Source organism: Mauremys reevesii, linkage group 16, assembly GCF_016161935.1.
Source record: "Mauremys reevesii isolate NIE-2019 linkage group 16, ASM1616193v1, whole genome shotgun sequence".
Classification (NCBI taxonomy): Eukaryota; Metazoa; Chordata; order Testudines; family Geoemydidae; genus Mauremys; species Mauremys reevesii.
Genome location: NC_052638.1, coordinates 39,144,989 through 39,172,911, shown reverse-complemented (window position 1 = coordinate 39,172,911; position 27,923 = coordinate 39,144,989). Strand labels below are relative to the sequence as shown.

At 44.7% G+C, this 27,923-nt stretch overlaps 1 protein-coding gene and 1 long non-coding RNA gene across 5 annotated transcripts in view; both read right to left on the bottom strand.

Moving 5' to 3' along the window:
• Positions 1-12,716, bottom strand: part of LOC120384686 — a 203,556-nt gene extending 190,840 nt beyond the window's left edge. Inside the window, exons 1-4 of one of the 2 annotated variants that reach the window (XR_005589022.1) lie at positions 12,690-12,716; positions 10,570-10,624; positions 7,811-7,918; positions 5,317-5,415 (exon numbers count right to left, since the gene is read on the bottom strand). This is a non-coding gene — a long non-coding RNA (uncharacterized LOC120384686). Of the gene's footprint in view, positions 1-5,316; positions 5,416-7,810; positions 8,158-10,569; positions 10,625-12,689 lie in introns of those variants that run through there. The other variant, XR_005589023.1, reaches the window with a different exon arrangement.
• A 4,545-nt stretch (positions 12,717-17,261) lies between these two features.
• LOC120384706 (BTG3 associated nuclear protein) overlaps positions 17,262-27,923 on the bottom strand; it is a 247,863-nt gene continuing 237,201 nt past the window's right edge. For all 3 annotated transcript variants that reach the window (XM_039503693.1, XM_039503694.1, XM_039503695.1), the window contains 2 exons: positions 23,764-23,907; positions 17,262-18,073 (listed from right to left, as the gene is read on the bottom strand). In XM_039503693.1, the coding sequence (XP_039359627.1) occupies positions 18,002-18,073; positions 23,764-23,907 (216 nt within the window). In that variant the 3' untranslated portion in view covers positions 17,262-18,001. The remainder of the gene's footprint in view (positions 18,074-23,763; positions 23,908-27,923) is intronic.

Genomic DNA, 27,923 nt, shown 5'->3' with positions numbered 1-27,923 from the left:
CATGGGATGAGGCTGAGAAAGGGAATTTCAGCTGCCTAGTTTTCCTGAAACTGAGCTCAACTAGGCTACAACAGTAGAAGACGACTCATTCCTGGGAACATTAAAAACGAATCCAGTCAAAACCACTATCAACATGTACAGCGGGGAACAATCCTGCACTCACGGGAGGATGGACTAGATGAGACCTAAAAGGGCTTCTCCATTTGTGATTCTGATGCTGAAACGAGAGAAACGAAGGGATTGTGATTAAGGCACTGGACTGGGTCTCAGGACACCTGGGTTCAATTCTTGGCTCCACCAGACTCCCTAGCGTAGATCACTTAATCGCTCTGTGCCTCAGCTCCCCATCTGTAAAATGGGGGTAATATTCCCTTTGTCTTGTCGATTTAGATTATAAATTATTCAGGGCAGGGACTGTCTCTCCCTGCGTCTGTGCAGCAACTAGCCCAATGGGCCCCGGCTCTCAGCTGGTGTCTCTGGGGGGTACTGTTACACCAGCAATAAATACAAGGAAACCTTTGTTTATTTTTCCTCCCCATCTCTAATTTACCCTCCCCCACACAACCTCAGGGAGAACAAGGTGTCAGTGAGTCACCACAGGCCTCGATTCAAGCACTGCTACTGTGAAGAAATGACCCAGTACTAGGTCTTCTGCCACCTCCCCTCCCCACCCCCAAGAATGAAAACAGCTGAATTTACAACACCGAAGGGGGGTGGGAGGGTCACAGGCTGAAAACACGTGGTAAACGGAACAGAGACTATTCAATAGGCCGATCTATAGCAAAACTCCAGTGCACTGGCAGAATTTGAACTAAGGTGACCACCAGCCCAAAGTGGGCGGGACAGTCCTGAAACGCAGAGTTCAAGTCCTGGTCCCAGGCTGAATGACTCTGGGACAGCATTTGTCCCGGATTCCCTTTGGTGCTGCTCCATGCCTGCCCAAGGCGCAGGGGGGGCTGAGGTGGGCTTATACCCCCCCCTCACCACGAGGCCGCACCCCTGCTCCTCCTCTTCCCCCTGCGGCTCCCCGCCCAAGCCAGGCCATGGTAGTGAACTCCATAAGAGCCTCCGTAAGGTGGAGGGTCCAGGACTCCCTGCAGCAACCTGGGCGGCTCTTACCACAGGCCGGCTCCGGCTTCCAGCCTGGCCAGAGGGAGGGGCCTCGGGGGGAGAAGAGCAGCAGAAGGTGGGGCCTCAGGAGGAGAGGAGGGGCAGGGGTGGGGTGGGGCCACAGAGGGGACGGGGCTCCTGCATGTGTCCCGCTTTGCCTTTTGAAAAGGTGGCCACCCTAGTGGTAATGGAGCCATGAGTGCTCTCAAAGCATGAAGACCAGAGCTCAGACTAGCTCTGGACAGGCAGCCACCCAACCACGCAAAATGACAGGGAGGTTTTTTCTTCCCAAACTAATCTTATCTGTGGCAAATTCTACTAGGCTAAAAAACACACCTGGGCACAAATGAGAAGACTGCGTATTTCTACATGGGACTGGATTTACCGGCCATACACTGCAAGAGGATGCTGCGCACTGAGGACTACCCATCACCCTGCTGCTGCAGCATCAGGTCATCCGAGCTGAAGATCTGTCTGGCCTGCTCAGCAGAAGACCACACACTTCCAGAGCAAGGCGGAAAGACAGATTTGTTTCCTTTATTACAGGGTTGTGTTTATCACCCTGGACTGGGATCCTGGCCTTTTCCATGGAAGTTTTCTTGGGGCTGGCATCTGTGCCAGCCTATAACCCCAATTCACCAGCCTCCACTGCCACAATTCCAACCTGACTCTCCTGTGACTTTCAGTGGGTACTAGCTGGCCTTTCCCCCCTACAGAGAATCCTTGGGGGTGGAGGGCTGCTGCCTGGAGGGATAACTCTTCCCGGGAACCAGGACAACATCCAGGAGATGACAGTTCTGCTATCAGACACCTGAACTGGGCCTAGTGCAGAGACGCTTCATTAAGCGCACGTCAAGGCTTTCCCCAGGAACATCTCAACAGCCAAGGGATTCCCCAGCTACAGCACAAAGCTCAGAATGTGTAGCTATGGTAGGTCTGAGTTTTCCCAGCAACGCTGCAGGGAACCTCAGAGGGTCTCTGGGCCTGGCTCGGTACAGGAAGCTGCATACCGCTACTCCTGTCGCAGCTGAGGCAAAGGGACCAGGTGCTTCCTGCCACTTGAAGACTTTCCTGGATCAGGGGGATGGGGATGGTCACACCAGAGGGCTCCCCAGAAGTCTCATCACAAAGGGGAGCAGCCATAGAAAATCCCTACAGAGGAGAGCAGATCAGAGTGGGAAGACGGTAGGGTTGCAGGCCAAGGCCCTACAGAATATTGGTACCCAGACAACAGCGATGGGCATGTTGGATACAGGGTTGTGGAAGACTTCATTGATAAGGGAGCAGTAGTCTGCTACTGTGGAAAGGAAAGGGCCTGCGGGGTAGGTAAACCTAGGCCAAATCAGCTCAAGGTTTCAGACCCACAACCTGGGCTAACTGTTGGTTTCATTAATGAGCGCAGACCCCAGGCTAATTCAGATGGGTTCCCAGGATCCCTGGGCACTAGTCCTAAGGTGTAAGCAATTGCTGCTTCACATCAATAACAAGCCCAGATCCAGACAGCTGCAACTGACAAGCATTTATAGCCAAGAACAATCAGTGCAGGAAACAGAAGGACAAGAGGGATGATGTCTTGGGATTGGAAATGGGCGGAAAATCCCCATCCGCCACCTGAGTTACATCATCTGAGACTCAGCATCAGAACTTCTCTCTTCCCCTCCCACATTGTGCATCCTTCTTTTCCAACCCTTCCCTCTTTCCATGTTTCCATTTGGGCATCCATCCTTTCCTTCAGTGAGGACCTGACCCAGGGAAACACTGGGCTTGCAAACCCACCTCCAAGCATGTGGCTTTTTGACAGCTGGATCATCAGGACACACAGCTGAAATTAATGGTTTTCAAGGTTTGAGAGAAAATTATATTAGGAAAATGTGACAGTCATCTTAGTTTGTCTCCCAGTTTAATAATGGAAAACAGACATTTCACAAAAACACACACACAAATACCTCGGCATGAAACTGTTTCTGAACTGAAACATACTGACCAAAAGCCATTCTATACAGACTGGTATTAATCAGAACGCAATAAATCACTGTTCCTAACATCATCATCCAAGTAAGGGAGAGAGTGTCCTGCTGAGAATCTAGTTCGAATCATCCCTCCTCTCCTTCCAGCCATTTTATTCTGCCTACATCAACAAAACCCCTATGGATCATTCAGACAAATGGACTGACCACACATCCGCCTCAGTGATCACAGAAGCTATCGTACATTATACATGAAGCAGAGCAAAATTTATTGCTTACGCCAGACTTTCTGTAGACACTTGAGAGCATTAAAGTGACAGCTTCAGGAGAGACCATCCTAACATGTGGATTACCTGATGCTGTGCTGCGCATTACACTGAAGCAGGAAGGTACCCAGAGCCAATCCAACTGACTGCAGCGAGGAGTAAATTCATTAAGTGCCCTTACATTTGCAGATAAAAGATCACAGACAGATTTGCATTCCTACTAAATGAGTGTGCTTTTCAATTTCTTGGCACTCCATTTGGAGTTTTGAATTTACGGCAGGAAACAATATAGATTACACTTTGTCTTCCTTCCACATCATCCACATCAGAGTTTAGTTCTGGAGATTATTTGCAAGCAAGCCTGAAACTTGCATTAAGCTAGAGAGTTTCTAGTTGAGCTGGTACCAGAAAAGCTTGAATTTAAAGCTACCTCAATTTCTGAAGTCCACACCGAACCAGTTCAAAGTATTCAAACCATTTGCAAGCGTTTTTGACATGAAGCTTTTCTATACTTACCCTGGAGGAAGTGGTGGCATTATTGATATATGTCCTGCACTATATTAAATGTGGCTGTGGAGTTATTTATGTGCTTTTCCTGACTTCTTTTGACACAGGAGTTGATTGCAGTGTTGTATGATTACGTCTGCATCTCTGAATCTTTCCTTCTCAGCTGGAAAGTCTCAAGTTCCAAGCTGGGATTCCCTCTCCACCCCCTTCCCACTCACTTAACCCTCCTCCTGCTGGCAGTGTCTAGTGAACACCCACAGAAAACTCTTGGGTACAGAGACTGCAAAGAGAGAAAGCAGGAAGGCTGAATTCTCAGGGAAAGGAAGATCACAGATGCTCCGTTTGCTAACTCTGGGCTTCAAGAAAACTCTTTTTAATCCTGGACCTTTAGGGATTTTTGTTCATTGAGAATCACAGATGTCAAGGAACTTTTTTTTAATTGCTTGTTTCTGTCTTGAGTTTTATTTGTTATTAATCCGTTCCAACCCCCTCCTCCCATCCTAGACCACCACAAACAATCAACTATGAACTGGAACCTATCACACTCCCTGTTTACACTGATGATGAAATTCACCCCGGTCCCACACAGCCCTAGTCAATTAGGAACCACACAGCCCCCAATCTGATGTTTTGTGGGATGGGACGGGATAACTGCTGCCACTGCCATCAGTGTCTGGATTTGGAGCCAAAGGGTCCTTTACTGGCAACCCCACAACCCAGGCTGCCTGCACTGGCCCCTTCTGCAACAGCCTGTTAAGAGCTGGGGAGAAGACCCTTCCGAAACACACAACGCGTAGAGGCCCTCTCTGCAGTCCCACCGGAGGGACTTGTGCATGCCCAGCACATCTAGGGTGAATTCTGCCCTTACAGGAAAAACCTGAATGCTAGAGCGTCCACTATAGTCATGTAACCTCTCAGCCTCCCCCATGGAGACCTCCCACAGATGACCCCCACCAGCCCTCACTGCCGTGCTCCAGGGCAGGCTTGGAGTCCAGGCTATGGACCGAACGGGACCTGGAGAGTGAACTGCCTCCCCACCCGACCCCAATGACAGATGAGAAGCATTAGCCAAGGGCGAGCTGGGGAACTTTGCCCTGCTGCTGCCCAGCAGGGCATCGACAGAGGAGTTCAGCACTTTGACAGATACTAGGTGAACGTGCTGAAGAAAGCGGCCTAGCCACCCATCCCCTCCTTCCCGCCATACCGCGGCTGAGCTGGCCACAAAACAAGCCGAGCCAGGAGCCTATGCAGGTGTCTTTGGCCCAGGCACCTAAACGGGCGGTTCGCGACATGCTAATGCCTGGGAAGGATGTTTTCTGAGATCTTCCTGAGCAGCTGGGGAGAGTCCCAGTAAATGGGCCTAAAGAACAAGCCGCACAGCAGGGCGAGCTCCCCCCACACCTGCCTGCAGGGGCCTCCATAAACCAGTCTGAAAAGCCACCTGATGTGCTAGAGAGATGACTGACCTGAGCCCTCCAGGATGGATTCAGACCCCTCACAGGGTCTCCAGACAAGCCACGAAGTCCTTGGGAAGTGAGAGCTGCCAAGCCACAAATCCGGGGGGCCTATGAAGGAAAGTCTGGTTTTATCTGCATGCCAAGTGCCTCTCCTTGCCTGGCAGGGGGGCGAAAGGCACCGAGCGCTTGTGACGGGATCTGGCCTGGGCTCAGAGCCACCCCCTGCTGCGTGCTGTGGTCAGGTGCACAAGGGGAAAGGTTTTGATTTGGCTGTTGCAGCAGTGCTACCCAGGCCCACCTTCCCCTGGGGAGGTCTGGCAGGCAGCATCTCTCACGCAGTTCCTGGCCCCGCTAGGCCTCTCTCTCAGAGCGAGAGCTGGAAGTCTGCCATCCCTCAGAGTCAGCTCCCAAGCGAGCAGGGCCCCCCCCCTTTGAAGCCCCCTCTCTCTCCAGGCCCGACACCTCAGACAGTGCAGCAGGGTGGAGCTGACTGAGCCCACAGCAGCTCACAACCCCAGTGTGGTGCTTGCAGACCCCATCACAGTGCTCCACCTAGCCCGGCAAGGCGTAAGAGGGTAAAAGGCACAGGGTGCTCCTAGTCTGGATGTTGAGGGCAATCTGCAGGCCATTTGGAGAATATAGACTCAATGGCTTCCATGCGGAATAGCATCCAGCCAGGGTGTCTAGGTTCTTAGGGCAGTCATACAGCGGAGGCTGCAGAGTGCATCCTCCCAGCTTCCATTTGTGCCTCCCCGCTCTGGAATTATCAAGGCTTGTGTAAAGAGAGGCCTCTTAGATCATCTGGGCCATCTCCCAGCCAAAGCAAGACTCTCCTTGTAGACAAGTGCAATCCCCGGGAGCCTGCTTGTGGCCTGGAATGGCCCTTGAGACATCTTGCCTCAGTTTCCCTCCAAGGTCCCAGAAGTAATTTAGTCACAGCAAAAGGTCTTTAAAGTGATTATTCCCCCTCTCCTGGGATCTAATTTATTAAGCACCATCCAGCTCCCAAAAGAGCCCCCATTCCTACCCCCAAAGTTCAGGGTTTCACAGCCCGCCTCTTAGGGACTGCCCTTTAAGTACCAGCCTCCCCAGCATAGGCACCAACTCTGTGGGTGCTCTGGGGCTGGAGCACCCACAGGCCACCCCGCAGATCAGCACCTCCCCCTCCCTCCCAGCGCCTCCTGCCCACCATGGATCAGCTGTTCAGCAGCATGTAGGAGGCACTGTGGGGGAGGGGGAGGAGTGGGGGCAAGAAGAGGCAGGATATGAGTGGGGGCAGGGCCTGGGGCAGGAAGAGGCAGGGTGGGGGTGACAGTGGGGGCTTGGAGGAAGTGGTGAAGTGGGGATGGGACCTGGGGCGGAACGGGGGTTGAGCACCCCCCGGGATCTGAGTAAGTTGGCAGCTATGCTCCCCAGCCTACTCTTCTCTCCTTACGCACAGAGATTTGCACAGCCCTTCTTGTAGGGACTGTGGCTTTAAACTCTGGCTCCCTGGCCTATAACTCACCCTTCCAGTTTATGGGGTCGCACAGCTCTCTTCTCCTGGTTGATTTCCTCTCCCACCCTGGCTTTAATAGTTCATTCTCTCTGATTGGGCTTGGAGCCTTCTTTTGAGTAACCTACCCGCCAGCCACCTGACCACTTGACCTTTACCAGGTGGGTCTAATTACCCCAAACCCGTCTGGGCCAGCTGGGAGAGAGGGGAGCCCTGTCCTGGCTCCTGGGCTCAGGCCCTTAAAGGAACAGTGGTCTGGGTTTTCCTACACCTGTCTTCTCCCAGGAACCAATTTCCTTTCTCCAGATGACTGAGTCAAGGCCTTCCTCTACTTTCCCTGGCTGGATGGAACAGAGTAACTACCTTCTCTGGCCTTAAAGGGCCAGTACCGTGTTACAGCTCCCTACAGGACACTATCTCATGTTGGTCAGCCTGGAGCTGCATATCCCAAGCCATGAGGTTCCAGTCCCGTCTCCTAAATTAGGGGAGAGAGTCCTGCAAAACCTACTCAAGCCGAACCATCTGAGCTGCACACATGTCAAGGCCTAATCACACCAGTGGAGCTGAGCATCCCTAGGGCTGTAAATTCAGAGACTCACAGAGTTTAAAGCCAGAAAAGACTTCATTAGATCATCTAGCCTGGCCTCATGTATATCACAGGCCATTACTTTTCACCCCCTTGCCTCTGTGTCAAGCCCAATAACTTGTGCTGGACTAAAGCACAGTTTGTGTTTGGCTACAGCAGATCTCCAGAAAGGCATCCAGTCGTGGTTAGAAACATCAAGAGATGGAGACCCCCCCACCCCCTCTGCACTGCCCTTGGTAGTTTTGCCAAGTGGTTAACATTCAGTTTCTAATTTGAACCAGTCTGATTTTAGCTTCCTGCCATTAACTCTTGTTCTGCCTTCCTCTGCTAGATTAAAGAGCCCTTCAGCACCAGTATTATCTCCCCAAAAAGATACTTATACACTCTAATCACGTCGCCTCTGAGTCTTACCCTGTACTTACCCCCGTGTTTGAGGATTTGATCGCTGTACGTTGCATAGACAGGTGCTGTCCCAGGGTGCTCCCTTGTGGCCCGGCATGGTCCTGCAAGCACCCTGCTTCAATTCCCCTCTGAAGTTAAAAAAAAAAAAGAAAGCAAAGCCCTCACTTTATACCCAGAGCCGTTAAAATGCTATTCCCTCCCTCTCGGGGTCTCATTGATTCAGCTCTCCCACAAGAGCTCCCCTGTTAAGATTCATGGTTTTACAGTCCTCCTCCTTGGGGCCTGGCCATCTCCGGGCCTGTCAACTCTCCCCTCGGATGCTGGGGGTTGCACAGTCCTCCCCCTTGGGCGTGTGTCCAGGCTGCGCTTTCCCCTCAACAGCTTCCTGGCAGCTCCTTGACTGAGCTTGGAGCCTCCTTTTGAGTCACCCACCTGGTCAATTAATCAGTCTCTTGAACTTCCCCAGCTGGGTCTAATAACCACTAACACCTGTTTGTGCTGGCTGGGAGGGAGGGGACCCTTGTCCCAACCACTCGACCGACTCCTGCTATCAGATCCTTAAAGGGCCCAGACACTAACTGCTCGCTGGGACCATCTTCCTCTGTCCCAATTACTGCTACATTTGCTTCCCTGGACGTGGAACAGGGTAACTGGCCTCTCAGATTATCTTCTCTGGCCTTAAAGGCTAGTGCCGCAATATACACTGATTAATGCAGGAAAGATTCAAAGGGGCTCAGATCCACATGCCTCCAAATCCTGGGGAAATTGAGATTCCAGAACAAACTTTACTAGTCAGGTGCATATCTATAGCACAAAGACCACACATATTTATAAGGTGTTGTACACACTGAGTCACTGCCAAAAGAGAGAAAGAAACTTTTAATACTCAGAGCCAATCAGAGCAGGATTAAGGTGGCTGGAATAGAGACATTTGCATATTTAAAGAGATATTATTGAGAAATAAAATTGCTGTTAAATAACAGCAGTTATGCAAGTCAGACACTCATGACCAGCTGGAGAGCAGACAATTTCTAAACTGTTAGGGGATGGGCAGGGGAGACAAAACCATACAGCTTTGCACCAGGATCATCCAGGCTCTCTGATTCAGACGAGTGTAAGTCGCCGTTAAGAGAGTGACCCTCAGCTAGGAGGAGAAAGACAGCTGAGTGGATGGGGAGGTGTGAGGGTGGGAATGGGGGTTGTGGGAAAGAAAGACCATCACTGAAATCATGATTTTGGTTGCCATCTACAGGGGCAGCTCCAGGCCCCAGCACGTCAAGTGCGTGCTTGGGGCGGCATGCCGCGGGGGGTGCTCTGCCGGTCACCGGGAGGGCGGCAGGCGGCTCCGGTGGACCTCCCACAGGCGTGCCTGCGGAGGGTCCGCTGATCCCGTGGCTTCGGTGGAGCATCCGCAGGCACACCTGCAGGAGGTCCACCGGAGCCGCAGGACCAGCGGACCCTCCACAGGCACATCTGTGGGAGGTCCACTGGAGCCGCGGGACCGGCGACCGCCAGAGCGCCCCCCACGGCATGCCGCCCTGCTTGGGGCAGCGAAATTGCTAGAGCCGCCCCTGGCCATATAAGAACCTAGCTTGAGAGATAAGTCGCCCTTTCTGTGCAAGGTGATTTACTGTTTACCAGCATCTCATTGCCAACGGGGATGCTCAGAAGGTTTAATTTTGCTACAGTAGACAGCTCAGGGGAAATACAAAACTGGTTATATTAATAATTAATGGCTGACACACACGTTCCAGCTGTGACATTAATCCTGGCTGTTAAATAAGCTAAGCAGCAAGAGAGAGCACTCTCCATGGACAAGGTAAAGCCTACAGCTGTTTTCTCTGTTAAAAGCTGTTTGGCACCCAGCAGCCCATGGGTTTATGATTTATTTTTTTTAAATTTAAAGTAGCTGACCTAACTTCTCTGATAGGATCAATGCAGTGACAACAGTTCTGTTTTTTCATTGGATTCAAAAAGAAGTATTACTGAGAAAGGGGGGGAATATCCCGCCAAGGACGGGGGGAAAGCAGCATTTTTCAGCTAGAAATTGAATCCGAAGTTCTGAAGGGAGAGGCATGGCTGTGCCAAATTCAGGCAACAAAGACATCTCGGCAGCTTATATGCATGTCAAAAAAAATGACTGTTCAAATTCATATTTCACACACACACTCGGCTGGTGCTGGCCAGCTCCCCAACTTCTCCTCGCTTCTTCAGGAAGCCTGCAGTAAATGTTATATATAGTTCACAGTTTAAAATGAGATTATTTTTAGACATAAATTCAGGAAAGATTTTTTTTTCCCTTTGGAAGTGACAAATGGGAAAGTCCCTCTGATTTCCAGTCCTCTGCTCCAATTCCAGGTTCTACATTATGACACCGAGGGTAACCTGGGAAGCAAAGGCCAATGAATCCTAAATACAAATGGGACTCACAGAGGGAGCTTGGCTTTAAAAAGTGGGGGACCAGGGGGTAAGCAGGGATTTTGTTTTCAAAATTAAACGCCACAGGTGTTCAGACGGTGACCCACAAAATGAAGGTGAATAATCTCGCCTTAGTTAGCTTACACCATGGATAATGGTGCAGAGGTGTCAGGTTTAACTCAGAATTTCCTGGCTTTTGTTGATCTGTTTCACAACCAGATTATTTAAAGATTTCTGTTGTGTTTAAAAATTGAATGAAAAATTTGAAAGAAACTATTCCACCGAAGGCTATTGAGTCATTCAGGCCCACTCCAGTCTGCTGGACAGTTTGGTGAAGCACTTACAAACATGCACTGTTTACCTGAAAACTAGATGAGGTTCTGGGTTTTTTCCAGTGTACTGGATAGCTGTAGTATCTGTAACAATAAGCAAAACCTTAAGCATGTTTTCTTTATTTATTCTTTTATGTATTTAGCTCAAAAACCAAAATTGTTTAAACAATATTGGAGAATCATTTTCCTTTGCCAGTTTCTTTTAAGCATTTTTTTCTTTTTCATAGAAAACAATCATGAGAAAATTTTCACAACTGGAATACATCTTGTTTAAAAAAACAAAGTAGATGTAATATTTGCTCTTGATCAAGATTTCTCATGTAAAGCTGCAGCTGAGAGCAAGTTTTTTTTTTGGTCCATTTCCAGCCAAATATATCTTGCTGCGGAAGAAAACATTATCGAAAATCCCAGGGTACTTTTTGAAAGAATAGGGGTGTTAACCCCAGTGTTCTGGCCAAATTGTAAATGGGTAATTACATTCCAACCACTTAAATTCTCCCTGTAATTTCAACTTGTAGCAGGATTCTTTACCGCTGTACCTAAGTCTTATGTATTGTTGTTGTTCACTGTTCAGTAGTTGTGCTTTCGCGGGGTGTCAAGCATTTCCTATACGTACTGTCAAACTGTGTTTAGTTGAGAGATCACTTACCTTAGCTTGTACCAACACATTCAAAAAAGAAAAGGCCTCAATTTACCCCAAACCCCAGAACATCTGAATGACTCACATCCCCAGTCTCATCCAAATAAATGAAGTTTGACTGCAGATAGCTGGTCTAAATTAGCAGAGCTTGTAAAGTGCTTTAGGATCCATTTGTACAAAAGGAGCTCTATAAATATAAGATCATTATTATTTCTGACATTTAAAAATGCAAAAGGCTCACAGATTGCCAAAGAAATAATTCCCTAAAATCAGATTCTGCAAGGATTTTTTTTAATGCTAGTTGCCACATTGAACTTCCTAATGTGAAGCTCACAAGAAGCTCTGTGAAGCAGATATTCACCAATGCAGCAAGCAGGATGCAGAGAGATGCATTTCAGGTACTCCCAGATTGAAAGAGGTATTTACTAGGGGTTTGGTAAGCATTCCCTACTTTAAAGGGATTTTAACAGGATTAATAGGCCTAAAACCAAACCTAAGGAACAAATTCAGCTGTTGTTTGGGTTACAGCAGACGCAGTGAGTCACTGTCTATTCTTCCACTGCCACTTTTGCAGCACAAAGTGACACTGTGATAAACCAAAAAAAGAGATACTTTTAGGTAGTTTAAATTTGAGCTCCAGTCCATCAAACTTTAATACACTTGTGGTTTGAGCTTCCAGTGCTGAGAGGTCTGAACTGTCATTGACTTCAAGGGGATAGAAAGGTTGTAGGTCTTCAGAGGTGCTCCGGTCCCTCAGCAAATGCAGTCCTAGGATGTGGAGATCAATCTCACCTCAGTCCCAGGATTCCTAAAACTTCCTTTTACTTATTATATTTTAAAGCACTTTGTGATGTTTTCATTTTGTCTTCAGTACTTACACTGGTGCTTTACAGAATACCAGGAGATGATTCTCTGCTCTGATCCCTGAGCTTAAGTTCTGAATCAACTTGTAGGAACTTTCAGCTAGTGCACCATTAGAATCCAATAGCATCTATAAAAGCTTGACTTATTGTAGGAAGTTGAAGTGCAGCTACTTCACCTTTCCTGTTACTTTGGCTTCTGTTGCACATTGCAGGGGCGCTCAGACTTTGCAAAGCCCACCAGGGACTTCACTATTGCGTTCAGTTTTACATACAAGATGCTACGCTGATGGGCAATAGTATAAAACTCTAAAACAGGCAGACAGATGGGATGAAATCTAGGACCCACTGAAGGGTCAATAGGAGTTTTGTCATTGACTTCAATACAGCCAGCATTTCACCCTGTGGAATGTAACCTATGCTTAAATCAGCCTCTGTACCACACTACTGGAAGGATGGCTAATGTAACACCATTTTTTAAAAAAGACTCCAGAGGCGATCCTGGCTATTACATACTAGTAAGCCTAACTTCAGTACCAGGTTAATTGGTTGAAACTACAGTAAAGAACAGAATGATCAAATACATAGATGAAAACAATATGCTGGGGAAGAGTCAACACGGCTTTTATAAAGGGATATCATGCCTCACCTATAGGAATTCTTTGAAGATGTCAACAAGCATGTGGACAAGGGTGATCCCGTGGATATAGTGTACTTAAACGTCCAGAAAGCCTTTGACAAGATCCCTCACCAAAGACCCTTAAGCAAAGCAAGCAGTGATGGGAAACGAAGGTTAGGAATAAATTATCAGTTTTCACAATGGAAAGAGGTAAATAGCGAGGTTCCCTAAGGATCTGTATTGGAACCAGTGCTGTTCAATATATTCATAAACGATCTGGAAAAGGGGGTAAACAGTGAAGTGGCAAAGTTTGCAGAAGATACAATGTTACTCAAGATAATTAAGTCCAAAGCAGACTGCAAAGAGTTATAAAGGGATATCACAAAACTGAGTAACAAAATGGCAGATGTAATTCAGTACTGATATGTGTAAAGTATAAACATCTATACATATAAAACGATGGGGTCTAAATTAGCTGCTACCACTCAAGAAAGAGATCTTGGAGTCATTGTGGATAGTTCTCTGAAAACATTTGCTCAATGTGCAGCGGCGTTCAAAAAAGCAACAGAATGTTAGGAACCATTAGGAAAGGAATAAATAAGACAAAATATCATAATGCTACTATATACCGGTAAATCTATTTTACGCCCACACCTTGACTACTGTACGCAGTTCTGGTTACCCCTTCTCAGAAAAGTTATATTAGAATTGGAAAAGGCTGTGATCCAGAAAAGCTGTCACTTAACTTTAAGGACAAATCCTATTGACTTCAGTGGAATTACTCACATACTTACTGTTAAGCACATGCTTAAATGCTTTGCTGGGTGAGGACCATAGAAGCCCTTATTAGTTAATGGACAGACACACAACTTAGCTGGGTTTTGAATCAGGCCTCTAATGGTAAAAGATCTCAAAGCATTTTTCAGTATTATTGTAGATACAGCACCAACAGTGTGGTAGGAATTTTAGACATGTGAGAATAGAAGTGGTGAAATCCTGGCCCCTTTGATGTCAGTGGAAAGAATCCCATCGACTTCAAAGGGGCCAAGATGTCATCCAAGGTCTCTGCCCTGAAAAGCTTCAAGTCTAAATATTATTAAATAATAAAACACTATTCAGGCATTATTTATCCCATCAGTCATAAGGTGAGTTGCTGACAAGACTAGGACTAGAACTCCCATTTCTTCTGGTCTTACTTTGTTATAAACATTCTCTCTTTCTGAATAGTTGCAGTCACATGTTATCAATATCTGCAGCTCCAACAAAAGAAGCATGGTGAAAAATGCAATTTTTAAAAAATGCAGGATGTTAAAGACGTTTTATTGCAAGGGAAAAGAGCCATTTTCTTATTAAAAAGGCAGAGACTGAAAATAATGAGGGAGACATAACAAGAAAGCTCCATTCCCAACAGGCCTGCTTAAAAGGTCAAGCCACCACCACTTTGGACATAAACTAAGCGAAACAACGCTAACTTGGCCACATGCAGAGCCAGGCAAACTGTAAGACCTCACAGAGTTTTTGATCGCTGTGGTCCCAATCCTGCAATGAACTCTACATGGGCAGACCCCTGCACTGGCACAGAGGCCCATTGCAGCTCTTCACAGATGCAAGGGTCCATTGGAGGGAAACTCAGTTTAGAATTAAAGCCTATGTCCTCCCATGCAGGACTAATATTATTTGTATATGGTAGGGCCCATGATGAACTAGCTGCTTTCTAGACATTCAAGAAGGGATGGCCCTTCCTCAAAGAGCTGCTAATCTAAAGACAGAGGCTAGGGGAAGGGGAACAACTAATAGAAGTATCTGGATCCAACACTGATGCCCTTTGTTCTCTGAAGTACTATTATTTATACTATGATACTGCCCATAATGTGTTAGGTGTTAGCCAAACACAGAGGAAGATATAGTCCCTACCTCTAGGAGTGCACAATCTAAATATCTGAATCCATAAGAAAACCTTAATATTCTTTTCTTATTTATTTTAAGTGATTTGCACTCACCCTGATCAGACAGTGGCCAATGCCAGGTGCCCCAGAGGGCATGAACAGAACAGGTAACCATCAAGTGATCCATCCCGTCGCCTATTCCCAGCTTCTGGCAAACAGAGTCTAGGGACACCATCCCTGCCCATCCTGGCTAATAGCCATTGATGGACCTACCCTCCATGAATTTATCTAGTTCTTTTTTGATATATTATATATATATATATATATAGACACACACACACACAACTATCATCACTTTCATCATCTCCTGCCAAGAGCATGCAGTGCTCAAATGGTTAATGGAAAATCACTTGACAACAAGCCTTTGCCATCTGCTCCATCTGGTACTCTAGCTCAGTGGTCCCTAACCTTTTTGGCTGGCGGGTGCCAGCCGAAGGACCACTGCGGCGGTAGAGCACCCGCCGAAATGCTGCTGAATTTCGCGGCGCCTCGATGACGCCACTTGCCGTCGACACGCGACGTCATCGAGAGGCGTCCCCGCCGAAATTCGAGAGCGATGCCTCTCAATGACGTCACTTGTCGACGGCAAGCAGCGTCAGCGAGAGGCGTCCCCGCCGAAATTCGGGGGCGACGCCTCTCGATTACATCACATGTCAGCGACAAGCGTCGTCATCGAGAGGTGTCCCCGCCGAAATGCCGCTGAAATTCGCCGGCATTTCGGCGGGTGCTCTCCCGTGGGCCAGGACGCGGGCGCATTAAGATGCCTCCGCGGCAGTCATGGCACCCGCGGGCACCACGTTAGGGACCATTGATCTAGCTGCATAGAGAACGAGAGAGAGAGAACTCTGTGGATTAAATGCATGTGTGCTGTGTTTACACAATGCAGCGTGTGCACTTGTTGTTTTCCTCAGGTCTCAGAGCAGGGGGAAGAATGGACAGTAAGATGGACAGTAAGAAGGTTTTACCTCCAACAGGAATATCGTATGGGAGGATTATGTAACTTTGTCCTCAGTAACCAGAACTTCACCTTCCCAAGCTTCTGCACTATCACTTCCAAATAGTGTTTTCTTATTAAACAGCCACTCTAAAATATGCAGGAATCACTGTATTTTTAGGCTTCCCTTTGGATGCAAAGTTATTTAAACATCACCCAGTTTGGGAAGCACTATTAAAAAATTAAACTGGCAAGTAGCCATATTCTTTAACCTGTTGTAAATGTAGTTTTGACAGACTCTGGCTGGTAATTTGTATTGTATTTGTACCTCAGCAAATATCCTAATGAAAAGTGTGAACTTATAGTAAACTTATTACTTACCAGGGACAATATTTGCAAGAAATCTTGGGTGTTGAGGCCCACAGCTCAGGAGGGATGTTTTCCTAAGTTAAGCCAAATAGAATTTGTGGCTATTTCTCATTCACTAACATTTTAATAGGTATACAATATATTATCTGTCAGTAAGAACCTAGCTTATTCAGTTAAAAAAATAAACAACTATATTTTTCTCATTGGCTGAAACACACAAGTAGGTCTGTTCTCTAAGCCAATAATGGTCCTGCAAACAATATCTCTTCCCCTTAAATTAGCTTACTTAATAAACACATCTGAGGTGAAATCCTGGCTGTGTTGAAATCAGTGGCAAAACTCCTATTGACTTCAATGGGGCCAATATTTCAGGGCGGGCAGGCGGAGAGGTGGCCTTTGAGGTAACTATGGACCTGCTCTATTTTTTGAAAGCTTTTAGCAGAGTAAGTTCAGAGTCCCTTGTGAATGTAAAGGAACCCAGGGTGGTGTAGGAAAGTCTCTTACAGAGAGAGATCAGTGATTTCAAGATCATGAATCCTACTAAATTAGACATCATTACTGAACTACTGAATCACAAATCTTACAAAATCATTTAATCTAAAGGGCACTACTCAGCTGGCTCAACAGAGATAAATAATTGGAATAAATAACTAGATCAACACTTCCTGAGAAAGAAACCCTCATATCGCATATACTGTACGTGGCAGCAGCAGAACAGTATCCTAAGTAGAAAACATCTATCCAGGAACGATGTAGTCAATCAATAGAGCAAAAATGAACAGAATAAGGTTGGGGTTTCAAAGGGGACTGTCTAAAGGAGTCAGGTGACCACCTCCAATTTACTTAATCCCAGCCTAAGTTATTGACAACAAATCATCTAACCAGGTGTAACCCACACCCACTTACTTATTGCTTACAGAAAGTACAGCTGACATGCAATGTTGTCACTCAAAGTGCAACATTCCCCACAGGGCTGGAGGCAGGAGTTAGGAGTTGCTCCAGGGAGAAGAATTCTGAGGAGCCCTTATAAAGTTTGGTTTGAAATGGCTTCATCAATTTACTGTGTACGATGCAATTTGCAGACTCTGAAGCTCAGAAAGGTTCACATTGGAACAAACCACATTTTTCCCATGATGGGAAATGCACTGCAAATCCATAGACCGGGGTTTGGCTAACAACAGCATCATGCCTATTTGGTGGGATCAAAGTAAGACTAAACCTTGTCTTCCCTGTAGACTTTACTTAGGCTAGGTCTACAGCGGGGGCGTGGGGGTGGTGTGGTGTCGACCTAAGATACGCAACTTCAGCTAAGGACATACAATGGGGGGTGGAGGGGAGAGGGAAATTACACTGTTCATAAATACACATTTATTTGTTTCTTTAGAAATGCATAATTACAGCATTTGATAGAATTTTTTCCTTAGAAAAGTAGTTAAGCAACAATACAAACAAAATTGTTAGTCTTTTGCAAATACAATTTTTCATTACACTGAACAGAAATCACCAGCAAAAGGCTAATACTTGCAGTATGGGTTTTTTTTCTTTTTTTAAACATTTTCTTTTTTTGTTATAAACACCTTAGCAAATAAAAAAGCCATTTAAACAATGAAAAATATTTGAGCTCTTGATTTCTATATGTGATAAAGCGTGTACTGCAAAGCAGCAATGTGTTCGATAAGAGAGCTACGGACATTCAGTGGTATGATTCACAGAAGAAATGATGGGATAAAATATTAATTTGGTTTTAATGTTTTGATTGATTAGGTTTTTTTTTTTCTCATGGAGGGAATATTTTTCCTTAAATACCTAAGGGATGAACCTGTATATTTAGAGGGCCAGCTCCTCAGCTGGTATAAAGTGATGTAGTTCCACTGAAGTCAGAGCTGCACTGATTTACACCAGGTGAGGATCTAGCCATGTGTGTAAAAACAAACAGACCAACAGAACAGTGCTATTTACAGGAGACGTAAATGAAAATGTCTGTTAGTCTGATGGTCACATCCTTTCTCCTGTTGTTGTATGTGGGCAGCAACGCTTAGCTTCTGACTGTGGTCACTGGCATCTGGATCTATGAAGCTTCCACAATTCCTGCTTTACTCGATCTGGATTGCTCCGTGTTCTATCTGCATTTCTGGCTGGATAGTTGATTGAAGGGAATCTGTGCTCTATGGAAAGAAACACAAAAAAATGAATTTCATATTTTACTTCATATTATCTTCTCAACACAAGTGCATTAAAGAAGATGCTAAAAGCAAGTTACTCAAGATCTTTAACCCCCGCTCCACCACTGACTTGCTACGTGGACTTCTATGCCAGTTGCTTCACCGTCTCATCCTCCCCACCTGGGAGAAAGGGATAATGTCACTTACCTGGCTCACGGGAGTATAGGGAAAACTGGTGAGTACATGTTTGTATCGCTTTTTGAAAAACATAAAAGCTAATAAAAATGCAAAGTGTTATTAAAACACTATATTTTTTTGATGCTAAATATTTTCTCATCTCCCTTTTGGCCACATATAAATCTCAATTAATTACCAGATCCTCCTAATGTGTCCAAAATTAAAGGAGTTTATTTTTCCAAAGATGGGCAGAGAATGTAGGAGAACCATTAGTGCCAACCCAAGTTATGAGTTTTGGTAAAATGCCATCTAAAATAAATAAAATACTTAGGAAGCTGCTCAGGAAATAAATTGTAAATCCCAATTTTTTTTTTAAAGAAGCTGGAAAGGACGATGATCAAGGGGACCTAAACCAGAGCAAAGTAAAATGAAGATGAAGACACACACACACACACACACACACACACACACACACACACACTTTAAGCAGTACACCACCCCCAGCTCTCTCTCCAGCATGGTCGCAGTTACACTGATATAAAGGTGCTTAATGTTTGTATGGGAAGGGGAATATACTCTACTGTTAAAAGGCACCTTTATACTGATATAACTCCATCCACACTAAAGGTTGTATCAGTACAACCATTTCAATAGAAAAAAATCAAAACCCTAACCAAAATAGTTACACCAACCCAAAGCTTGTGTGTGGATCAGGCATACACTGGAATTGAAATGGGAGTTTATATAAGTTTTAGCACAGTAGCATTCCACCTTTACCGTGTACAATGGGCCTTTTGTATACTCCTCCTGGGGTTCTCAGACAACACAAGACAGGTGCATTTAAGTGCAATTCACACCAAATAAAAGTCAAATAAGAATAAAAATACTGTAAATAATCCTGGTGTTTTCTGGGAAATTAACTTTTTCCCTCTAAAAGGAGGTAAAGAATTCTCAATTCCTACAGAGAGGAGATAGACCTGTATGAACAGGATTAAAACAAAAAACAAACCAAAACCCCATACAACTGATTTACTCTTAAAAAGAAAAAAAAAGATGTTTGCATTAAGAATGTGAGTTATTCACATATTGGTCCAGTCAAGTGAGGCCTCCAAGTGAGTAGCTAATGTGGCGAGCCTCAGGGGTTTGTGACAGAGATTCTGCATGAAGCAAACAAACCCAGATTGTCATTATAAGTTGTACTTTGAGCCAACTGATGCTCTGGGAACAGGACAGGGTGCAAGAGCAATAGAGTAGCAACACTGCCATTACAGGAAAAGATACTTTTTGGCACCCTATTTACTGCCCTCTCTCCTCTAATACGGAAAAACTAGCATCAACACTTGGGATGGGGCTTCAGAGAAACCAGGAGTGAAACACAGCTAATGGTTTTCCTACCCAAACACTGCTGGACTGTAGTGGCTTATTCAAATAAAAATACTGTGAGGTTCAACTTGTCAAAGCTTTCTTCTTAAATTAAGGTTTCCCTGCTTTTTTGTGTTTTGTTGCCAGTAATTACATGTAGCTACAATTTTTTTCCCTGTGGAATTCTACGAGTCATTTGATTATTTACTTGTCCTATATAACAGTGCCAATCAGAAGAATGATGCTAACAGCTTGTCAACAGCTAAGCTGTAAAGCAACCACCTAAACACCTGGGAAAAAAATCTATAACACAAGCACTGACTATATATCCAGGATTCAGGCTGTCAGGCCCAAAGTACGAGAGTGTTCGAAGGGCTTGCAAGTGAGCTGCATTGTGTGTTTTTCCTCCCACGTTAACCAAATTTGAGCCCCAATCAGGAGATTTCAGTGAAAAAATAATATGTGATATTACCACATTTTGTTCTTGCAAATTAATATGTCAAGAATCGTTAGAGTTTCTATAAGTAAAGAATGAAATCAGGACATGAAAGTACGCAAACTACTTCTAGGCCCTGAATATCAGCCAGATCTCAACCCGACCTTTGGACATGTAGTTGCAATTCTGTGCCTGCGATGCGCCGCTGACATACTATTAGTTAGATGTCTAAGTACCTGATTTTGTGAGCACAAATTACCAGTCAGACTTCTAGTTATTAACACTTGTGCCTTAAATTAACTTGCAAATACAAAACTTGAATAAACTGAAATTAGTATTGAACATCAGGGCATTCGTATCTGCTTCAGTTCAACTCAAAGGAGTGATTAATTTCAAAGGAGCCTCATTTCTGCCTCTAATTTGACATGTGCAACCGGCATCCATAAACAATAAGGCACTGTTTGGAGGGCACAAAGATGAGAAATTAGAGGCTGATTTTCAGACCTGAAGTAGGTGTTTGTGATGTTTTCAACTTGGAATTTGTGCAGGGTACTGGATTTTGGCCCTGGAGGACAACAATGAGCCCCATTTTTGACAAGCTTGGATACATAAACAGATTCAAAATGTTTGAGACCACCAAAATATCTCTGCATAGAACTTTCTGGAAAAAGAAATAATACAGGTTGCTGCTGCATTACTGAGCTAAGATGTGCATTTAATATTTTTCCCTTTATCCAATCAGTTCATTTCCAGTTATGCAGGACCACTCCATCATTTCAGCCAAACTGGTTATTTGTTTATGAGTTCATAGTAATCCATACATTTTAAGGTGACGCAAATATTAGGTTTGTTTTACTAATTTACATTTATAGTTCCTTCGTTTTTAGTCTGCGTAAACTAGGAAATATTTACCGTGAACTTATTTTTAGCCTTTTTGCATTTCTTTCCATACCCCTCTTGTTTTACATTCCTTTCAGTTTATCTACAACTTGGTATAAATCTCTGTGGTTAGCCACAATGTTAAAACCTAACACAGTGCAAAGTGTCTCTGAAAGAAAGTGACTCCTTTTGTGGTTGCCAATCGTGTGGGAGACAGATGCCTATGTTAACGGCTGGACTCGACAACCAACTGCCTGTCAGATCTAATAGCTGAGAGGGATGATAATGTCACAAAAAACTGGCTCCTTAACAAATTCAGTGGGAACTGATTTATGGGAACACTCTGGGGGCCCAGATCTGCAATGGCAATTTACTATGAACGAGCACCTCTGAATGTGTGATGCAGCAGTATTTTATTACTTGGATCGAGCCAGAAGTATGCATGGCACTTTAAAGATTTAAAATAAATAAATATGGCAAGAGCCCCATACTGAGAAGCTTCTTGTCTGTGACATTTGTGATAGACACTGCAATCCCATGCAGTATCTTTGCGGACCGTTGTTTTAAATTTATGAATGATGTATGTATGATTGTGTTCTGCGCCATAGGGGAGGGTTACCACAACTCTTCCAGGAACTCAAAACAGACTAAGATGAGCTGGTAAGGGCACTTCTACAGTTAAAATGCTGCATCAGTGCACCTGTGCTGCTGTAGTGCTTTAATGAAGATGCTAGTTAATTCACCTCCCTGAGCGGCAGTAGCTTTGTTGGCAGGAGAAGCTCTCCCAGTGACATAGCACTGTCCACATGGACGGCTAGCTCGGTGTAATTACGTTGCTCTGGGGGGACGGATTTCTCACATCCCTGAGTGACACAGCTATGCTGATATAGGTCTGTAGTGTAGACCAGACCGAAGACTATAAACAACTCCAGAGAGATACCATGCCCTGAGGTGGTTTGCATATACCAGTTCAAACTTGGTTTTCCAGAGACCAAGAGACAAAGAAAGATGTTTCTCTGAATTTAAACAGACTCCGGGCCTTCATTTTGAGTGAGCAAACGGATGGGATCTTCTGTACAAGGGGAGACCCCAACCCTTGCTGAAGGGTTGGAACGGATATTGTACTACTAGCCTCCTCATGTGGAAGATGGGCAATTTCTAGTATGTTTAGTACGCGTGTGGGACCTCTCTTTGTTTTCATATATTTTCTCTGTGATGCTTCTGCCTTAAGATTAAGTGTACTTTGCTTTGGAAGAGCCATGCGGACATTAGTAAAAACACTATTTTTGTCCTTATTTATTGTACGTTACGGGCAGAGAATGTACAGGAATATTTTGTTTCAACACTGGTTTGATAATTTATTGGGCTGTATATTCTGTTAAGGAATAGTTCTGGCTATATTATTTTAGGCACACAGAGGCCTTCAGGCATAGGGGATCTATAAATAAAAATGCATAATCACTATTATTATTATTTTTTACGGTGGTCTTAAAACACCAGAAGGCTCCTGGACACAATAGACCAGCTTCAGGTTACATGTCAAGGCTTATCGCTCTTGCATGTCATTCTGCATATGCACACTTCCAGCACACTTGGGAAGGGTTTCTTTCCACTCACGACAGAATACGCTGTCAGCAGCAGGCCTTGCTTATTATACCTCTGTATTCAAAATTCATGTAAAAGTCAGGCCATTTAAAACTCTTTTGTTCCCACAACTTGAAGTTGCTGAGCAACCTCAACTTGCATTCACTCCAATTTGAGTCCAGGATGCTTTCAGGAGGCCCTAAAAAAGGAGGACTTTGGTTTGTAAAACAAAATGATTTTTTAATCTTAACAGTCCAAAACAAGCCGGTCAAACTAGTAACCTTCAATACACATACACAATACTGGAGAACATCTTAACTTACAAAATGCACCATTTTCTTTTCCAGAGAGCTGACAAAGCAATTTTTTGCCCATAGTCAATGTTTGCAGCCAGATTAGACATCCCCACAAAATAGGGGTTTACAATAGGAATGGTGACAAAATCCAACTCTGGAGCCAGCTAGTGGCACTGCTGTCGTAACTGGCAGTTCAGTTTGCATTCCTTCTGGGCTCCTTTGAGCAGTTTTGGGAGTAAAGCAACTACCTTCGAAAATTTGACACTGTTTGAGACCAGCCTCGTTTTGTTGCCATCAGCATCAGTCGCTGCTTTGAGCGGATGAGAAATTAGGCATGTACTCTTGGTGAGTGACTGTCAGGCTGCAGTCAGATGGCCTGAGATCACTGCCGAGTTCAAGTACCTTTATAGTTCCTGAGAAAAACAAGAGTTTTCTATAGCCAGGCACATGAACATTCATGTTGGCGTGAAGGATAATGCCTCCATTTTAAAAGAGAGCCTCAAGTGTTTGCTTATAATTGCTAACACTGCAGCTGATGTGGGAAATCCAAGCAGTGGATCAAAATGATTGAACTGCAGGCAGGAAGGGCAGGCACCCTTCAAGAACACTGGACTTGAGAACCTCAGGCTGAAAGAAGCTTTCCTATTATGACTCCAGGCAAACATCTTCCTCCTGTCCTATCAGCTTGGTGTGCCTCTTTCACTGATTCAGGAAAATGATGATGACTAAAATGACTCTACTCTAGGAGCAATCAAGCAAGGACTCAGAGGTAGGAACAAGACCAGGAATAGTCAAAGGCTGTTTATAAAAGGAGGCACTCATTATAGGAGACATTTTTAGAGTTGAGAAATTGCGTATTATAAACCCTAAAGGAATGGAATATTTGTGGACAGAAACATAGTTATTCTGACAGGCATTTGCATCTTTTTAAGTACTTTCAAATGGGAAAAAATACATACTTGATTAGTAGCAGCGTGGTCTGTCACTGGCGCCAGCTGGACATATTGGACCTGGATATCACTCCCTTGGAGTGGGGATCCATCTACGCCCCCGGATGCAGGATCTGCAGAGGCAACAGCTATCAACTGAGCACCCTGTAACACCTGCAGACAAACCAACAGAGAAAATATCCTGTAAACAACCATAGTTACAAAGGCCTTGTGAACATTGTGAAACATCTGTAACTACAAAACAGATGTGAGACCAAAAAAAAAAAAAGAACCCCACCAAAAAACTATCCATCAATAATGGTTAAGTTAAATTGCAAGGTTTTTCAAGAGAATATGGTATTCATACTGAAGGACAGTTAGACCAGAAGCACTTTGTTGTGCTTTATAAAATCCAGATTCCTTCCGTTTTTTAGTGAAACGGTTAACAGCCAACATACCTGGAAACATTTACCTCTTATGATTCTGTAATACAAAACAGCACTAGTGATGGCACAAAACCATCCCGAGGGATTATGCTAAATACTCCTGGTTTCATTTCTTTAATTAAAATAAAACCACCTTTGATTAACACAAACGGAATGAGGCTGTTATGCAGCACTTACACATTGCTTCCTATAACTAACTGCTGAACCTATTTTCCTTGTAACGAGTGCACCCAATTCCCATTAGTCTAGTGGGGGTTACGCCAACATTCTGAAGAGAGAAACAAAATGGAACACTGGTGTTTACATCATGCTGTTCTGTGGCCCTAATCCAAAGCCCAGCCAAGTCAATGGGAGCATGTCCATTATTCCAGTGGCCTTTCAATCAGGGTGTAGAATCAGAGGCCCTGCCTGAATCCCAATAGTCAGAGGAAGATCTCTGCCCAGGTCGCCTATAAGTATACGGGGGGAGGGTAATAAAGCAGCACTGGGGGCTAATGGCCCAATGACACCTCCAGAAGAAACCCAGAAGCTCTACATAAACTGCTCAGTGAGAAGAGAGGAGGAGCTACAGCCCTGCAGCCAGTGACCAGTGTTGCTGTGTTGTAATTAACCAGAGCTGGGGCTTTTTCTGCTAGATTTTATGTTTGCATAAAAACCTTTGGCTTCATTTGTTATTACAGCTGTATCCTAAAGCCCATGATATGGGGTAGGAGAAAGGCTTTGCAGGGACGATTGGCTCTTGTTACTGGACCAGGTATCTGATGCCCCTAGCTTACAAGGATATACATTGCTGTTAATGCCATAGGCCACATTTTCACAAAATTTGCAATTTTTTACATTCTTAAAATCACTTTGGAAAAGGTAAGTAGTAGGGCTGTCGATTATTTGCAGTTAACTCAATCGATTAACACAAAAATATTAATTGCAATTAATCACAGTTTTAATTGCACCGTTAAACAATAGAATACCAATTGAAATTTATTAAATATTTTTGATGTTTTTGTACATTTTCAAATATATTGATTTCAATTACAACATATAATACAAAGTGTACAGAGCTCACTTTATATTATTATTTTTATTACAAATATTTGTACTATAAAAATGATAAACAAAAGAAACAGTTTTTTTCAATTCACCTCATACAATACCGTAATGCAATCTCCTTATCGTGAAAGCACAACTTGTGGGTAAGAATGGTGTCCCTAGCCTCTGTTCGTCAGAGGATGGAGATGGATGGCAGGAGAGAGATCACTTGATCATTGCCTGTTAGGTTCACTCCCTCAGGGGCACCTGGCATTGGCCACTGTCGGTAGACAGATACTGGGCTAGATGGACCTTTGGTCTGACCCGGTACGGCCTTTCTTATGTTCTTATGTTCTTATGTTCTTACCAATTTTGGGGGTTTTGTTATGTACATCACTCAAAAACAAAACAATGTAAAACTTTAGAGCCTACAAGTCCACTCATTCTACTTCTTGTTCAGCCAATCATTAAGATAAACACATTTGTTTACATTTACAGGAGATAATGTTGCCGGCTTCTTATTTACGTCACCTGAAAGTGAGAACAGGCGTTCGCATAGCACTTTTGTAGCCGGCATTGCAAGGTATTTACGCACCAGATATGCTAAAAATTCATATGCCCCTTCATACTTTGGCCACCATTCCAGAGGACATACTTCCATGCTGATGATGCTTGTTAAAATAATAATGCATTAATTACATTTGTGACTGAACTACTTGAGGAAGAATAGTATGTCTCCTGCTTTGTTTTACCCACATTCTGCCATATATTTCATGTTATAGCAGTCTCGGAAGATGACCCAGCACATGTTGTTCATTTTAAAAACATTTTCACTACAGATTTGACAAAACACACAAAAAAAGATACCAATGTGAGATTTCTAAAGATAGCTACAGCACTTGACCCAAGGTTTAAGAATCTGAAATGCCTTCCAAAATCTGAGAGGGACAAGGTGTGGAACATGCTTTCAGAAGTCTTAAAAGAGCAACACTCCAGTGTGAAAACTCCAGAACTCGAACCACCAAAAAAGAAAATCAACTTTCTGCTGGTGGCATCTGACTCAGATGATGAAAGTGAACATGCATCAGTCTGCACTACTTTGGATCGTTATCGAGCACAACCCCTCATTACCATGGACACATGTCCTTTGGGAGGGTGGTGGAAGCATGAAGGGACATATGAGTCTTTAACACATCTGGCACATAAATATCTTGTAACACCGGCTACAACAGTGCCATGTGAAGAGGAGGTTACTCACCCTGTGCAGTAAAGGACGTTCTTCAAGATGAGTGTCTCTGTGGGTGCTCCACTTCAGGTCAAGGTGCTTCCCAGCGCCTTTGATCGGAGATTTCTACAGCAGTACCCCAATGGGCTGCGCACACGCTGTGCCTGCCTCACAAGCTGTCAGTGTTTGAATAGCGCATGCATGGCCCAGGCTCCTCAGTTCCTTCTCTGCAAGGGAGTCCGTTCCAGATTCACACTCATCTCAAAGAATGTCAGTTACTGCACAGGGTGAGTACCCTCCTCTTCGAGAGAGAGATGTCGCTGTGGGTGCTCCACTTCAGGTGACTGAAAAGCAGTATCCTTTAGGGTGGTTGGGACTTTGGACCAGGTAAGAAGGCTGTTGACAAGACAGCTCTACCCATCCTGGCATCGGATGCTGCGTGTGCACGAGAGCGTAATGATTGGCGAAGGTGAGGTTCGATGCCCAGGTACCTGCCTTGCATATGTCAGAAAGCGGGACATTACGGAGAAAGGCAGTGGAAGTGGAGATAGCTCTAGTAGAGTGTGTCCTAATTGATGTCGGGGGTTGTATGTGCTTCAGTTGGTAGCAGAGACTTATGCAGTCTGCAGTCCATTTGGAGAGTCTCTGGGTAGAGATAGCTTTTCCCTGTGATCACTGAGTGGTAGAGACGAAAAGTTTGGGGATTTTCCTAAACAGGGGTTTTGTTCTATCCAGGTAAAAGGATAGCGCTCTGCACACATCAAGAATGTGCACTGCTGTTTCAAAAGCATTAGCATGAGGTTTTGGGGAAAATTGCCACCTTTAAATCTGTTATGAAATAGCCAGAGAGGTTGAAGTGTTCTCCTATTGATAGAGTAACCATCTGGAATTTCTGTTTCTTGACAAACTTGTTTATGCGTCGAAGGTCGAGGATAGGGCACCATCCGCCGTTTTTCTTTTCTGTCAAGAAGTAGTTGGAGTAAAATCCTTTCCCTCTGTATTGAGCTGGTACCCACTCTATTGCTCCTAGTTTTATGAGGTGTTTTACCTCTTGATGGAGCAACTGTTCATGAGGGGGTCCCTGAAGAGGGACTGGGTGGGAGGATGGGTAGGAGGTACGGAGAGGAAGGGGATGGCATAACCCGATCTGATAATTTCCAGGACGCATCTGTTCAGACTGATAGCTTCCCAATTGGTAAGGAACGGGTGCAGACGGTGTCCAAAGAAATGGATGGTTGAAACTGATGCTGAAGAGAAAGCTTCAAATCTGTTTGTTTGAGGCAGGAGGTGTTGTTGGGTTCTGGGTGTATGGAGTTGTTGTTGCTGCGTACCATATTGTCTGAAGTGTTGATTTTGCACAAAAGCATGGTAGTGTGGCTGTTGGTATGGCTGATATCTGTCCTGCCTCTTTTTTGTGGCAGGTGGCTGGAGGCCTAAAGATCTGAGTGTGGCATGTGATTCTTTCAAGGAATGGAGGACCTCATTGGTTGTAG